The sequence below is a fragment of the Bos mutus genome, chromosome 18 (genome assembly GCF_027580195.1).
Source record: "Bos mutus isolate GX-2022 chromosome 18, NWIPB_WYAK_1.1, whole genome shotgun sequence".
In the NCBI taxonomy this organism is placed as follows: domain Eukaryota; kingdom Metazoa; phylum Chordata; class Mammalia; order Artiodactyla; family Bovidae; genus Bos; species Bos mutus.
In genome coordinates, this window is record NC_091634.1 from 22,446,615 (window position 1) to 22,463,785 (window position 17,171).

Below are 17,171 nucleotides of genomic sequence, written 5' to 3' on the forward strand. Positions count from 1 at the left end.
CCCTTTGTGAGCACACAAAACAGCCGCAGTTAAAACATGCCAACCTAAGTCACGGTCCCCCTGGAAGCAGATTCCTGACTGGCTCAGCATGCCTGGCCAGGTGGCTTTTGATCTGTAGCGCTGCTTCTCAACTCTGCTATACAAGCTAAAAAAGATGCCAGGTCCCTCCCTGGACTGATTAAATCAGTATTTGGGGAGGTGGGGTCTGGACCAGAATTAGGCAGAGACTCACTGCTCCACAAGCTGAGTGGGGTTGGGGACCTAGGGTCTCTATTAGCATCTCTTCAGGAACTGGCCTTCTGTGAGAACTTTCTATAGGAAATAGATCAGGGACCCAGAGATTGGGGAGCGCCCCAACTTCTGTCCCTGCAAAAACTGGCTTGATGTATCTGCTCTTTGCTTTGAAAGTAGTGACCTGTTTGGCTTTCATGTGAAAGCAGAATAAAATACAGTGTCAAAACAGAGTCATGGCTAAGGGCTCTTGAAGTCATCGTGGGTTTTAAAAAGAAACTGCGGGGCCCCAGAGTCATGTGCTAAGTGCTGTGTGAGGGAAGGTCACCTTATTAAATGTGGGGACTATTACACAGTGTCTGGGCTTTGCAGGTATATTAAGAAACCAAATTTAGAGACTTGATCTTGCAAAGTAAAATACAGCTCTGTTTTATATAGTTACTGTGTTAAACATGGAGTATCTGTATTTCATATAGATGTTTGGAATTCATATAATGTGAAAATAAGTGCCCTTATAATTGAGTTGGAGACAGTACCTTTAGAATTCTCATTATTTCCTCTATTGTGGGGCTTAGAGCAACACAAAGGTCTTAACGGCCGATGAGATGGCTTTTTGATGACGCTGCCAACCCTGGTTCACACTATGGGGTGATCCCCTTCAGGTAATAAACCCACTTAATTGCAGTGTCGTTGCCTTCTCCGGGCGGGCAGGTCACAATCAGCTTGCTGGTGATGGGGGTTTTGCTGCCCGATGGGTTTCCTTCGAAGTAGACTGTGATGTTGTTGATCTTCTTGGGCTTCACAGAGTCCGTGGCGCGGATGGAGAACGCGTTGTTCTCCACAATGAAGGAGAAGGTGACCGGGCGGTAGAAGACGTTCTTGAAGGGGATGACGATGCTGTAGCCGGCTCGGATCAGGAAGGGGCCTTGCGGCTTGGGGGCCAGAGCCACCCCGAAGAGGGGAATGGTGTACTCGCCGCCCGCGAGTGACGACAGGGTCAGGATGCCCTTGCTCTCGCCCAGGTGGCTGGGCTCGAAGTACACCTCCACGCTGACCTCCGTGCCGCCCTGCGCCCCAGGCGCCGCGTAGATGACCTTTTCCGTGTGGAAGTCTGGACAGTCGGTCTGAAAGGGGAACACATGTGCTCGGCTCACCCTGGACCCTGAAGAGCAAGCCTGCAGCTCTGGGCCTCCCCAGCACCCCCACCCTCCGACATGAGCAACCTAGGCTTGTGTGAGGCAGGGCAGGCTGTACAAAAGTCGAGTCCTTGTGACTCTCTCGAAAAGTAGGTATTACTAGTTTATCCCTAGTTTACTAAGAAGAACCAAGGCCAAGAGAAACAGGCAGGGCAATGTGGGCAGCGGCCCTTGGTGCTGCTCCCCTGTGCCTGCACTCCTTTCCTTCCACAGGCAGGAGGACTGGACATCCTGGCTCCTCGGGGATGGGGGGGCGGGTTCTGGATAATAAGCTGAGAACAGAAGTGCAAGGCGCCCCTTCCACACCCGCGTGTTTAGGTGCCAGTTCAGGCCCCTCTGGGGTCTCTTCACCCCTTTGCTCCTATGACTGGAACATTTGAGTATTGGTAAGATATTCATACAAAGAATAAACAATGAAGTGAGGATTCAAATCCAGGTCTGTTGGATTTCACAACGTGTACTCATGACCACTGAGCTCTCAGTAGAGCTTACCAATAACTTACCAATACTCTCACAGGATAGCTGTCAGGATTTTTTAAATATGCATGTAAAACTAAGCCTGGCCCATATCAAGTGTTCCATATATGCTACCTATTACATCAGTGTGAATACAGGATTAACTACCGAAACAGAACCTCCCCAAAACCAACTGTCTCTGCACCGACCGCTGAGCAACGCTGCCCGCACCCCCCACGCCCCCACCCCCGCCCACCACACTCCAGCTTGTTAAGCTAGAAAGTCTGTGAGGAAGAACCCAGACCTGATATTTTTTCTGATACTCTATTTCTAGCTGGGAGTTTTCAACTAGATGAAGGCCCTAAGTAGGAATTTCATTTTTCTGCACCCCAGTGTCCTGCTCCCGCTGTTTCTGAGCCCAGACTTCTGGAAAGCAGAGGGCAGAGGGTGGGGCCGGGCTGCTCACCCTGCAGTAGTACTCTGTCTTCTGCCGAGTGTAATTGGTGAACTTGGCAAAGATGCTCTGGCCACTGCCAAGAACAGCCTGGAAGTGGACGGGCTTTTCAGGCAGTGCTGGCAAGGCTTTCAAATTGAGCTCATATGGGTAGTAACCCAGCTCACTGTTGTGCAGTGTCAGTTTCCCGAAGGTTTCTCCAGCTTTCAGGGGCTGGAATTCAAATGTGAAGGTCCCCTGCGAGAGAAGACAGAGGCTCCTGTGATCCTCAGAGCAGGTCGGCAGTAGATGCTCACACTGATCTTGAGCCTGGAGAACCTCTGTCCAAACCAGCCCACTTTTCCTCCCTGGAATTTTTCCCTAGTTGGGGTATTTCTGTATCTGGAATCTCTCTGAATATAAAAATAGGTACTGGATCCTCTCTTGAGAAGCATAATTACAGAGACAGGAGTGGGTAGGCTGGGGGAGCAGGAGGGCTAAAGGTCAGGCAGCTCCTTCTCTGCTCATGGACAATCTCCAACCAGCTTCTGGGGTTCTACCATCATTTAGAGCAGGCATTCTGCTTCCTCTGTTGTCATCCAAAGCAAAACAAAACAAGAACCAAAGAGTGTTGCTTATAAAAGCAAAATAAGGGCAATAATTCCAATGTATTAGCAGTAAAAGACTGGATAAATAAATTATACGTTACTCACTTCAGTAGAATATTATGTGGCCATTAAAAAGGAAGCACCAAAGCTCTAATCATTGAAATAAAAGGTGGTAATCATATTTTAAGTGGGAAAAAAGAAGATTCCAGAAATGTATATGAGTTCATTGTTGTGGAGAGGAATATTTCTACATATGTATACAAAAGACACAGCAAGGCTATATTGAACTGTTAGCAGTAATTGTCTTAGGTGGGGGAAATGAGATTTGGGGGACTTTTCTATTCTTTTTTGGGGGGGCCATGCCAAGTGGCATGTAGCGTCTTGGTTCCCTGACCAGGGACTGTATCTCTGGTCCCTGCAGTGGAAGCATGGAGTCTTGAGCCCTGGACCGCCAGGGAGGCCTGGGACTTTCATTTTCTGTTTCATGTACATAGAGATAAAATAGTCTTTTTTTGTCATGAACAGATATTGTTTCTTAAAAAACTGGGTCTTACTGAAAAATGAAGAGAATATCATTAAAGTTGTAGTAGATGTTTAACAGAAAAAAATGCAGTGTTAAAATTTACATGATTTTACCACAATTAAAAGATTTAGATGAAAATGGACAAATGTGTAAACAAATATAACTTGCCACAACAGACTCAAAAAGATAAAGAAAACCCATATAGTCGTATAACCATTCAAGATATTTAATCAATAGTAAAAAAAAAATTTCCCTTAACAAAATTCCAGGATCATAAAGCTTTCTTTTTACCAATCTAATATTCCACAAATTCTCCCATAGAAAAGAATAGGAGGAAACCTACCTCAACGAACATAATCTGTACATCAGACTCCAACAAGGCTAACAGAAGAAAGGAAAACTGGATGCCAGTTTCCTTACTGAACATACATACAAAACATCTAATAAAAATATTATCAACTGATCCAGTAACACTAGTAAGTGTCCCTTGCTGTCCTTTTCACTACATATATTCCATGTGACTTATATAATTAGGAAAAGTAAGAAAAATAATTTAAATTGAGCAGGGCAAACAAACATGTAACAGAGACAGCTAGTATTACTTGCTCAGTTGTGTCCGACTCTCTGCGACCCCATGGGCTGTAGCCCACCAGGCTCCTCTGTCCATGGGATTCTCCAGGCAAGAATACTGGAGTGGGTTGCCATTTCCTTCTCCAGGGGATCTTCCCGACCCAGGGATGGAACCTGGGTCTCCTGAAATGAGGGCAGATTTTTACTGTCTGAGCTACCAGGGAAGCCCCAGAGGCTAATAAATAATTTCCTTTAACATGCCTGAGCCAAAGCTCTATGTGGCCCTGGTTTATATGAGGACTTGGGTGGCAGGGGAAGGGAGAGAATAGGACCGTGATGGAGCAGTTGTCTTCCACCCTCCTGATCACTGCCAGGCTGCCCCGACTCAAGGATGCAGAAGTGGGTCCAGAGGCCCCCTGGGCAGAGTCTCCATCACAGATGTCCAGTGGGGAGCCCCCACAGGCAGGGCCATACCTCAGAGTTGGCGGGCACCACGAACTGGGAGGGCAGGCTGATGTCGGGCATCCTGCATTCCGTGGAGAAGGTCACCATGTAGGGCAGGGGGTTTTCCACCTTGATGAAGGCTGAGGTGCTCTGCCGGACGGGGCTCACCATCTCAATGGTTTTGATGACGCCTGAAGGGATGACCCTGAAACTCAACGTGTAGTATAAGAACTCGTTGGTCACCTCATTTCGGAAGATCACCTGGATTCACAGAGATAGTGGGAGGAGGTGGGGCGGAGAAGAGGGGTTAGTTCGGGGTCTTCCACCATCGACAGGATCCTTCTCTCCGTTAGCAATGCCAGGGCATGTGAAGCATGGGCCCTCCCAGCCTACGTGAACCCCGCCACCCAGCCCTTCTCTTCAGGTGTTCTGCTCTGGCTCCTTCCAGGTGCGCAGGCATGGAGGAACCTGGGTTGCTTTAGAAGAGGAGAGAGCAGCACGGTCCTGGGCTGAGGAGGAAGGTGTTCTCAGTGGGGACAGTGAGTGGTCCTGGAGAACAAGCAGGACCTCAAGAGGTTCATGCTGTGGTGGGTTTCACCCCCTATTCCTGCTACTGCTGGAACAGTTAATACATCAACACTACTACTAATAATGGCATCTAACACTTAATGATCACTGTGTCCCAGGCACTGGGAATTGGACCATAAAGAAGGCTGAGTGCCGAAGAATTGGTGCTTTTGAATTGTGGTGCTGGAGAAGACTCTTGAGAGTCCCTTGGAAAGCAAGGAGATCAAACCAGTCAATCCTAAAGGAAATCAACTCTGAATATTCACTGGAAGGACTGATGCTGAAGCTGAAGCTCCAATACTTTGGCCACCTGGTGTGAAGAGCTGACTCACTGGAAAAGACCCTGATGCTGGGAAAGATTGAAGGCAGGAGGAGAAGAGGGTAGCAGAGAATGAGATGGTTAGAGAGCATCACCAACTCAATGGACATGAATGTGAGCAAACTCAGGGAGACAGTAAAGGACAGAGAAGCTTGGTGTGCTGCCGTCCATGGGGTTGCAAAGGAGCGGACACAACTTGGCAACTGAATGACAACAACAAGCCCTGGAGGTACTTGTTTAATTCACACAGCTTGTGGGCAACATTACTATTTCCCTCACTGATTTTTCTAAAGATGAGGAAACTGAGACTAAGGAAGTTATCTTGCCCAGGGTCTTGTGCAAAAAAGTATCAGAACCAGGATTTGAACCCAGGTTGGCTTGACTCCAGAGCCCACACTTGCAGCCCACATCTGACCTGTGGACAAGCTGCCCCCCTTTCGCAGTCCTTTTCCTGGATGTCTAATGACATTCAGCATCTTCCCCTGTGCTTCCTGGCCACTCAGACATTTACTTCTGTGAGGTAGAGGATTCCAGGTTTTTGTCCTTTTTAATCCCTTGAGTTGTTTATCTTGTTAGGTGCTAATAGTTCCTTACATACCTGCCTTTTTATTTTTGACCTCTTCTTGTCTCTAGAGTGCTCTGACCTCCTCTGTATTTTGATAGGAGTGTTGTTTTACATTTAAAGCTCATTTATATGTTTAGGTTGAAGTCAGCCCTCTTGCTATTCCTTTCCATTTGTCTATTTTTTAAATTCCTCTGTTGCTACTTTTCTGCCTTCTTACGGATCAATGTGAAATCTCTTGGAATATATTTTATTTCCTCTATGGCTTCTTAGCTATATTTTTATATAACATAGTTTTAGTAGTTGCTCTAGAACTAACTTATCAACATTTAATGCAGAGTTGGTATTTTATCACTTCCCACTTCGTAACTGACGCTTTATGTTTCCGATCTCACACATCCTACTTCACAAATGCAGTAATCTTACTGAGGTATAATCTCATTTACCTTCGTCCCCCTTACAGTGTTATGGTATTTACTATAAACTGCCAGTTGTCTTTTTAAGAAAGTTCTAAGAATAAAGATATATATGTTTCATATTTACGCACTTATTTGCTATTTTTAGAGCTCTTCTTCCCTTCCAGTGGATATCCACGTCCCCACTTGGCATCATTTTCTTTTGACTGAAGAATACCCATTAGTATGTTTTACAGAAAGGCAAGTGGGCTGGCAATGAATTCTCTCATACTTTTTTTTTCTTTTAAATATGAAAATGTCTATTTTACTGTCTGTTTTAAAGGATATTTTCAGTGAATAAAGATTTCTAGGTTGACAATCTCTTCTTTCAACACTTTTCAGAGTGCTGCCATTATTTCTGAAGAGGAGTCAGTGGTCATTTTTTATTGGTGTCTCCCTGTACATAATAGAACTTTTTAATCTGGTTGTTTTCTATTTATCTTTGGTTTTCAGCAATTTTACTATGATGTGCACAGGCATGATTTTGTTTCTCCTGTTAAAACTCCATCAAATTTCTTGGATTTGTAAATTGTTTTATAAAAAAATAAAATCAGGGAAATTTCAACAATTACTTTTTCAAATAATCTTCTCCCTTGTCCAACTGCCCCGACTATTAACTTCCTCCTCCTCAGTTCACCAAACCTGATATGCTTTGCTGAGACTAGCTCACTGTACTGCAATCAGGAAACTGTCCCAAGGCAGAGGGGATAATCACAGGACTCATTTCATAAACTGGGCTTCTTCAACTAGAAGACTCAGACTTTGTCAAATAGCTCTGGATTTTCCCCCCAATCATTTTGAAGAGTATTTCTTCCCTTTATTGTCGTGTTTTTCTGTTCCAGGTGCTTCTATAAGATGGGTATTAGAACTTCTTGATTTGTACTTTATGTCTCATAATTCCTTTCAGCTTTATTAAGATACAACTCACATGTTATCGGAGAAGGCAATGGCACCCACTCCAGTACTCCTGCCTGGAAAATCCCATGGACGGAGGAGCCTGGTGGGCTGCAGTCCATGGGGTTGCTGAGGGTCGGACATGACTGAGTGACTTCACTTTCACTTTTCACTTTTGTGCATTGGAGAAGGAAATGGCAACCCACTGCAGTGTTCTTGCCTGGAGAATCCCAGGGACGGGGGAGCCTGGTGGGCTGCCGTCTATGGGGTCGCACAGAGTCAGACACGACTGAAGCGACTTAGCAGCAGCAGCAGTACATGTTATAGAATCTACCCATTGAAAGTGTACCATTTAGTGCTTTTTTAGTATATTCACAAAGTGGTCCAACCATCACCACTCATCTTCATCACCCTCAAAAGAACCCCTTTATCCAGTAACGATCATTCCCATGTCCCCCTAACCCATCGCCTCTAGTCCTAGGCACTGCTAGTCTACTTTCTATTCCTAAAGACTTTCCAATCTGAACATTTCATATTAAAAAAAAACCACACAACATGTAGCCGTTTGTGGCTGGCTTTGTTCACACAGTGTGATGTTTGCAGGGCTCACTGCAGTGCTGCCTGCAGTAGTACTCGCTTCCTATCACTTTTTATTGCCAAAGAATATTCCATTGTATTTCTCGTTCACCAGTGGATGGAAATTAGGTTGTCCCCGTTGTTTGGCTCTTATGAATACTGCTGCTATGAACGTTTACATATGGGCTTTTGTGTGGACGTATGTTTTCTCTTATTTGGGGAATACATTGCTGACTTCTATGGTAACTCTACATCTATCCATTTGAGGAGCTGCCAGACTGTCTTCCGGAGTAGCTTCACTGTTTCTCTCCCACCGGCAACACACGAAAGATCCCTCTTCTGCACACCCTTGCCAGTACTTGTCATTATTTCCCTTCATTCTTGCCACTTCTGTGTGCTCACGTGCTGTTCTTTTCACTTTAAAATCCTCCCCTAGGTGATTCCATCCTCCATCTTGGTGTCAAGCACTGTCTGTAGGGGAATAGTTCCTGTAAGTTCTCTTCAGCCCTGACCTCTCAGTGAGCCACTGAACCACGCAGTCCTTTTTCCCAAAGCACTTACGCCATTTGGAAATTACCCATTCAGAGTGCAATTACACAATGAATGCTCATCTCCTTCACTGGACTGTGTGTTCCAGGAGAACAGAGACTCTGCCTGTTTTCGATCACTGCTGTGTTATCAGCACGTGGTATAGCATATGGCACGTGTGCTCAAGAGATGCTTGTTGAACTGATGAATGAGTCAGGAGGAACGGTTCATGCGTGAAGGACCCTGTGGAGTCCTGGAGTCACCAGCTCTGAGATGAATCCTGGCTCTGATGTCACTAGCTGTGTCGAGGGCTCAGCCTGATGCCGGGCGCTCTCTAAACCCTCAGAAAAGGGATCTTTCGCTCTTATTATTGTGGTCTGGTGTCTGATGCCCAATGTTACCTACTGCTTCAGGGTTTTCATGATTCCGCCACCTTGAGGGTTTGTTATGGGCCTACATGTTGGCTGGCTATCTCGTCTCATCTTAAAGGGTCTGGTCCCCCTCAATGGTCAGTCTCGCAGGATAAGGGAGGGTATATCCTCCCTCCCAACACAGGATCATCAACCTCAGGGCCAACCCTCCAGGGTCCCAGGGCAGTGCCTTTAGTGTATGGATACCTTTGCTGTGTACAGTCCCTCCTTGTAGGAGAAGAAGTTCAGCTTGTAATCTTTCTTTGAGGAGGACAGCACATCAATGTAATCAAGGCCCTTTAAGGTGACACTCAGGTCAGGCTTCTCTGGTTTCAGTATTTCCACAATGACCCGGAATCTGGGGGAACACAGGGGTGCAAGAAGAGAGGATGAAATGAGACAGTTTGCCCAAAGGAAAGAAGGCAAGGTACCTTGTCCACTCTTGATTTCACAGAAAGCATGTGGGTCCAGGGTTCTAGCCTCCACACTGCCACTAGTAATAACAGGAACTACCACTTAACAACTCCCTACTATGTGCCAGGTACTGAGTCCTGCTCCACATGGGTTACATTACAAGCTTTTAGTCGCCAGTGTCTATAGGAGGTACATCTCGTTATCCTCTCTATTTTACTAGGGAAGAAGTTGAGGCGGAGAGAAGGAAGATGCCATGCACAGGTAACAATGCCGAGTTATAGGCAGAACTAGCATTCAAACGTGGGTCTGGGCCTTTATCCACTATGCCGAGCAGGTAGTTCTCTTCTCCCAGCCTTTGGCTCCTTTTCCATAAAAGAAGGGGACCTGGCTGGCCTCCAGCTCCTCCAGCTTCTTTTCTCTCTGCAAGTACAAGATCTGAGGATCTGGCCAGTGGCTGATGTGATACGACAGGGCTCTCAGTAATAACCACGACGATTATCATTTTGACAATAATAACAGCTAACATTTAATGAGCACTTATTTTGTGCCTGGCGCTCTTCCAGGAGATTTACAAGGTGTCAGCTGCTCACAGGCAGCCCTGAACAGGACACGCTCTGTGGGGCGCAGGTCAGGCAATGCCTGGCAGCAGCACAAAGGGCCAGACTCGACACTGTGGGTCCTCCCTCCGTCCCCTCTTCATCCCCAACCTATTCTCTCACCTCTGGGGCTTGTTCAGCCAGTTGGTGACTGGCAGGAGCTCAGTGTAGGGTGTCTTACATGGCACTTCACGGTAGATATTGGCCACAGCCTTGGGGAGCTCGGAAGTCCCGTGCAGCATGTACAGCCAGCCAGTCCCATCTGGGAGGGGGAAGAAGAGGGTGCCCTAAGAGAAGAACAACAGTGGAGAGCATGACACAGAGCAGCCTTTATCAGCTACCTCTCAGGCATGGCAGCGACACGGGATTAACGAAGTTATGCAAATAGGTTTAACACTTTTGGAAAGTAGCTTCATAATACGTTTCCAAGAGTCATAAACATGTTCACATGTATTCGAACCAGGAATCTCATCCCAGGGAACTTACTGAAGAAAAATCCCTGCAGAGGAAAAAGTTATACATAAACGTGTGCGCTCAGTCACTCAGTCGTGACTGACTCTTCGTGACCCTTTGGACTGTAGCCCGCCAGGCTCCTCTCTCCAAGGGATTTTTCAAGCAGGGATATTGGAGTGGGTTGCCATTTCTCCTCCAGGGGACCTTCCCAAACCCAGGGATTGAGCCAGTCTTTTGCAGCTCCTGCATTGCAGGCAGATTCCTTGCCACTGAGCCATCGGGGAAGCACACGTATATTGGAATCGCTTCTACTGATGAAAATTTAGAGATAACTTAAACATCCAATAACTGGGGGTGTTAAATAAATTATGGAACTGTCATTCAATGAAATATTAGTCAATCAGTAAAGATGATTATCATGAAGATTATACAGCTCAACAGAAACATGCTCATGATGTGATGTAATGTGAAAGTAAGCAGGATGCAGAACTGAGGATGCTGTGAGGGCAGCCACGGCTGTCTCTGAGTAAGGATTGGTAAAGAAGACAGAAGAAAACAGTTCTTTTTTTGTGAGGGCAGTAGAAGATTGTGGCTTCCTTTTTTAATCTTTATCACAGTCACCTTGATGTTACTTGTGCACTTAAATTAAGTATTAATTGCTTGGTGCTTCATCCAGGACTTCATTTCAGAGATGAGCCTCTGGTTCCAAGAGAAGCCCCTCAACATGAAAATACATGGACGAAAAGGGAAGCTTTGGTCTTGATGAGCTTTGGACACAGTTCCCTGTGGTTTCCACATTATTTGTAGGGTTCCCCCCTTGTCCTAACGTTCTCTCTCCCACAGCTCCTTCCTCCAGCCATGCCAGGAAACCCATGTGGGAGGTGGGGCTCAACCCACCTGATGTTTGCGGCTCTCCACGTTCATGCTGCGGGGCCGGTAGGTGATCTCGTAGGGCTTGTTTTGCTGGTGAGGCTCCAGGGTGATGAACTCGGGCCCCTCCCAGTGCTCACCCTCAATAATGGGGTGCAGATTCCAGGTCTGGTTGCTGCGGTTCGAAAGCATGATGGTCTGTGTGTGCTTGGAGCGCACCTGGCAGGTGAAATTCACCACCTGGAAGAAGATGGACACCTCACGCAGGCAGCGGAATTTACAAGTCTGGGGTTCAAAGGAAAGTTGATACACACACACACACACACACACACGCACACACACACGCATTTGGGAGCTGTCAGTATAGCAATTTTTTTTTTTTAAAGCCAAGAAACTGGATGAGATCATCAAGAAGTAAGTGTATTTAGAAAAAAAGAAGGAATTTTAGAACCAATTCTTAAAATCCTACACGCTCCAATGTTAAGAAAAACCAGAAGGGGAGATGAGAGGCAGCAACTATTAAAGTGGGAGGAAAACCAGGAGAGGGCAGTATCCTGGAGGCCACATGATGAAGGAAGTGCTTGAAGGACGAGGGCCTTGTTCAACGTGTTCAAATGCTATTGACAAGTCAAGTAAGATGAGCAGTGAGAACTAGCCATTGAATCTAGCAACATGGACAATGCACTGCTATAAAGGGAATCAAAGAGTTCACCAAGGGGATGAGAATAGTTTATCAATAGACCCACACATATATGATCAATTGGTTTTTTACCAAAGTGCAAAGGCAATTTAGTGGAGAAAAGACAATCTATTAAGTAAATGGTTCTGGAACAACTGGATATCTGTGTACAAAAAATGGATTTTTTGAATTTTGATCCATAATCTTATACTACATACAAAAATGAACTCTAAACAGATTGAAGATATAAATTCAAAACTTATGTCCTGAATATACACAGAGCTCTCAAAACACAGTAAAACAAGAAAACAAACAACCCAAATGAAAATGACTTGAACAGATACTTCAATAAAGAAGATAGATGGATGGCAATGAAGTACCTGAAAAGATGCTTGACACCATTAGCCAGGGAAATCCAAATTTAAAACCACAAGATATCATCAGGTACCTATTAGAATGACTAAAATTTTTAAAAAACCTGACCATATCAAGCATTGGCAAGGATGTGGTGCAAGTAGAAACGTCTGAGGTGGCTGATGGGGACACAAGATGACACAACCACTTTGGAAAACAATTTGGTAAGTTCTTAAACAGGCAAACGTGTACCTACCCTATGATCCAGCCATTTCACTCTCACATATTCACCCAAGAAAATGAAAGTATATATTCTTGCCAAGACTTGTACATACACATTTATAACATACTGCGTGACTCCAGGTACACAACATTGTTGAAATAGCAAGAGATGGAGCTCAGGTGTCATTATGACCGTAAGCAACGTTGCCAGGAGCTATCAGGTCTCCACTGCTAGGGCTTCTAGCGACAGGGTCAGCAGAGGTTAACCCAGGTGTCACCCTTTACTTACAGAGCTTATGGCAGAATGTGATCTAGCCAGAGATGTCAGTATAACCTTCCTTGAGAATGAGATGCTTGGGTTGAGAGTTGAAGAATAAATAGGAATTAACTAAATGGAGAGGGGAAAAGGAGTATGTCAGCAGTGGGAAGAGCACGTGCAGAGGCCCTGTGGAGGAGGGAGCAGGTCTGCATGTTTGATGTGGGCACTGAGGACTGTTTGAACAGAGTCTGACTGAGTTCTCTTGTGGGGCTTGCTGGGCCATTCCACCATTGATCCATCTGTTGGTAGCACCTACTGACCTCTTTTACTGAAGGTGGTCCCACGCACACTCCAGACAGGGTTAGGCTCAGAGGACTGCCTCCCTGGATGAAGCAGAGCAAGTTTTTGTGGAGAATCTCCTTGCCCACCTCGGTAGGATGGTAAGTCACTTCAAAAGAAACCTCCATGCCTGCGGTGATATAGCCCTCTTCCGGGCTGATGGAGAACAGAGGCTCAAGTTTTTTGGTATCCCATTTGAACCTTTTCCAAGACAGGAGACAAGAGAGACAGTTTATTAATATCCCGGTGGTATTCTCAGTGCTGCTGAGGAGAGAGACTGTGTCTGGTTTTCAGGTGGGAGGTTCATCCCCTTGTGCCCTTCCTGGGACCTAGGAGAAGGAAGACTGCCAGGAAAAGCTGCGGTGTGGGACCAAGGCCAAGTCATCCCTGGGTGCGACCTCTTCACTCTCCCTAGGGGCCGAGAAGGGTGGAAAGTGGTGCATCTTATCTTTCTGTCCACAGTGACACCCACGGGGGGAGCATGTGCGTGAACACATTTAAATGGGTGCCTGAGGTCACACAGCTAGGACGTGGTCAGGCCAGGACTGGAACCCTCCCGAGCTGGTAGCCATGACCAATCCCTGCACTGCCTCTCGGGTCTGATCCAGGAGGGTGGAGACAATCCCTTCACATGAGAGCTGCCCCTGATCCTGGTGGCCCTGGGACCTGCTGGCCTTGTGGTCACCCCTCTGTGGTCTGGCCCTTGGTCCAGGCAGGATGGTGCAGACCAGTGCTTCCAGTGCCAAGGCTGCCACATCACAGCTTCAGGGCACTGTTCCCCGGCAGCTGGTGTGAAGGGTGCCCCCTGCAGGTGGGCAGTGTGCAGCAGGCACGGCTGTGGCAACGTGCTGAATGGTGACTGGGCAAGCACCTGCTGGTGGGCACCACTGTGGAGCCTTAACTCCATCTGTGGCATGGGGACCACCAAATGCCCACTTTAGAGGGTCCTGGGATAGTTGACGGGAACCCAGGCCCAGGGGACTCTCCTACCTTGCACCCACGTCACCCGTGTTCAACATGAGGATGCGACGCGTGGCTTGTGTCTGACACACGACTGGTCCAAAGGGAAGATGCTCCTGGTCCAGGGAGATCTCCAGGGCCTGGCAGCAGCCACTGATGAGGAAAAGGGGCCGCAGGAGCCCCATGCACTCCATGAACACCTCCTCGGAGAAGGGAGGGACACGCTTTAGTGGGGCGAAGGTGACTTCCAGCTTCTGAACCTCTTTGGGCTTCAGAGTGATGTTGCGGAATGGTGACAAGGTGATGACCTGGACAAAACGACAACAAGTCTCAGCAGCTGAGGGCGGGGGACTCCTGGAGCTCCATTTCCAAGGTCCTGCTGTGAGGATGGATTACTGAGTAAACGTAAGAATGAACTGAATGAAGGAATGGATACAGTCCATTCTCAAGATGAAATACATCTGGTCCCATTTCAAAGGGCCATCCAAACACTGTGAGAGGAAGCAGGCAGCCGGGGCTGTGGATTCCTTATGCAGGGAGCCTGAGGACATGGATTTAGCAACAGGCATGCTTCTCTCACACAGCGGACTCCAGTGGAAAGAGGGACAGCCTTTCGGGGGCAGATGAATGATGTATATTGAAACACACTCTTCCTTTTGGTCCAAGAAGCCCACTTCTAGGAGTATATGCTCAGCAGAGAGTCATGGGTGCACACAAAAGTTTGTTTAAATGAATATTACAATGTTGCTTATAAAATAAAATAAAATTAAAAAACAGGAACACCTGAAATGAGCAGAAATAGAGGCCTGGTTCATCTACGTAATGAAGGTACAGATGAACAAATGAAACAATGTTTAGGAGTTACTGGTAGATGGTAAAAGCAGGCTTCAAAACAATCTGAAAGTTGGTAATTTATTTTTAAAATGTGTAGGAAAAACAGGGGAAAGAAAGGTACAAAAATGTTAAGTGATTATTTCGCGGTATGACACTATAGGCCAAATGTTTTTCTTTGTGATTTTCCATATTTTTCAAATTTCCTGTCATGAAGATGTATGTGTATTCACTTGCGCCCGGATCTTCTGGATCCTATCAAGGGCACTTCCGTGTGTCACTGTCACCCTCTAGAGGAAGAGGCTCTCCAAGCTGTGGTTTCCCTACATGCAAAAGGGGAGTGACAGGGGCTCCCCTATACTGTTTTTTATGAAGGTGATCAGACAGGGAGAGCACTTGGAATGGCCTGGCCCATGGAAGCTGCCTGAGAATCGTGAGGTGCGGAGGCATGAAGACGCTGCTGGGACCCTGATCACCAACCTTGGTTTCCTGGAGTTCTGCCGAGAACATGACTGACAGGTTAAATGTGAGCTGGGCTTGGCTGTTGTTCATGATGGAAACCATTTTTTTTCACCACCTGTCCAGGCAGGATGGCTCCTAACTTCAAAATCTTATTGGCTGGATCTAGGACTAAAATCTGTGGACCAGAAAGAGAGCAGGGAGGGAGGGAGGGGTCAGAAGTTAATGAGAAAGAGAAATATAAAAAAAAATCTATTTCTGCTTTATTGACTATGCCAAAGCCTTTGACTGTGTGGATCACAATAAACTGTGGAAAATTCTTCAAGAGATGGGAATACCAGACCACCTGACCTGCCTCTTGAGAAATTTGTATGCAGGTCAGGAAGCAACAGTTAGAACTGCACATGGAACAACAGACTGGTTCCAAATAGGAAAAGGAGTTCGTCAAGGCTGTATATTGTCACCCTGCTTATTTAACTTCTATGCAGAGTACATCATGAGAAACGCTGGACTGGAAGAAACACAAGCTGGAATCAAGATTGCCGGGAGAAATATCAATAATCTCAGATATGCAGATGACACCACCCTTATGGCAGAAAGTGAAGAGGAAATAAAAAGCCTCTTGATGAAAGTGAAAGTGGAGAGTGAAAAAGTTGGCTTCAAGCTCAACATTCAGAAAACGAAGATCATGGCATCTGGTCCCATCACTTCATGGGAAATAGCTGGGGAAACAGTGGAAACAGTGTCAGACTTTATTTTCTGGGCTCCAAAATCACTGCAGATGGTGACTGCAGCCATGAAATTAAAAGACGCTTACTCCTTGGAAGGAAAGTTATGACCAACCTAGATAGCATATTCAAAAGCAGAGACATTACTTTGCCAACAAAGGTCCATCTAGTCAAGGCTATGGTTTTTCCTGTGGTCATGTATGGATGCGAAAGTTGGACTGTGAAGAAGGCTGAACGCCAAAGAATTGATGCTTTTGAAGTGTGGTGTTGGAGAAGACTCTTGAGAGTCCCCTTGGACTGCAAGGAGATCCAACCAGTTCATTCTGAAGGAGATCAGCCCTGGGATTTCTTTGGAAGGAATGATGCTAAAGCTGAAACTCCAGTACTTTGGCCACCTCATGTGAAGAGTTGACTCATTGGAAAAGACTCTGATGCTGGGAGGGATTGGGGGCAGGAGGAGAAGGGGATGACCGAGGATGAGATGGCTGGATGGCATCACTGACTGGATGGACGTGAGTCTGAGTGAACTCCGGGAGTTGGTGATGGTCAGGGAGGCCTGGTGTGCTGTGATTCATGGTGTCACAAAGAGTCGGACACGACTGAGCGACTGAACTGAACTGAACTGACCCTAGTGAGGCAAGGGTGGTTCCCTCTCTTCCTGTGTCCCTCATTCTTCACACTGGATGGGCCTTCGCCTTCACTCACTCAACAAACATTTATATGCATAAAATGTGCACTAAACAACTTGTTGCACAATTACATACTTACAGCTGGGTTCAAAGATGTTAAGAAGGAAAGGCTCAGGGTACAAAGGGTTGAGCCAGTCTGAGGGTGAGGGAGGCCTCCCTGAGGAAGGCATGCTCACACGAGGAGCTGCTGGAAGGGTAGCATCTGGATTTAAGTCAGGGTGGCGTGGGGCTGCACCCCGAAGGAGGAGACAAGCTGTGGCAAGGCCCTGAGTTGGAGGGAGTGGCCTGGTCAGGCCTGTGGCTGGGAGAGAGGTGGGGAACACAGGAAGATAGTTTGGAGGGGGATCGGGTGTTTTTCTGGGAGAAGTGGGAAGCCAGTGTAGCCTGGAGTGCTCCCATCAGATAGTATCATGTGAGTGTGCCCTGGCTCACTCCTCTGTAGAGAGGGACTGGAAGAGGGCAGGAGACAGAGCCGTGAAGAGAGAGAGATGACCATGGCAGCAGAGGTGGGAAAAACAGGTACACCTTAAAGTCCCCATCTAGAGC

At 46.7% G+C, this 17,171-nt stretch overlaps 1 protein-coding gene across 1 annotated transcript in view; it reads right to left on the minus strand.

Annotated features, from left to right (window-relative positions):
* Positions 1-618: 618 nt before the first annotated feature.
* HYDIN (HYDIN axonemal central pair apparatus protein) overlaps positions 619-17,171 on the minus strand; it is a 339,548-nt gene continuing 322,995 nt past the window's right edge. The window contains 10 exon segments of the mRNA XM_070388036.1: positions 619-1,355; positions 2,350-2,574; positions 4,492-4,722; positions 8,980-9,130; positions 9,906-10,069; positions 11,133-11,345; positions 12,940-13,159; positions 13,949-14,226; positions 15,230-15,310; positions 15,312-15,386. Of these exon segments, the coding sequence (XP_070244137.1) occupies positions 873-1,355; positions 2,350-2,574; positions 4,492-4,722; positions 8,980-9,130; positions 9,906-10,069; positions 11,133-11,345; positions 12,940-13,159; positions 13,949-14,226; positions 15,230-15,310; positions 15,312-15,386 (2,121 nt within the window). The 3' untranslated portion in view covers positions 619-872.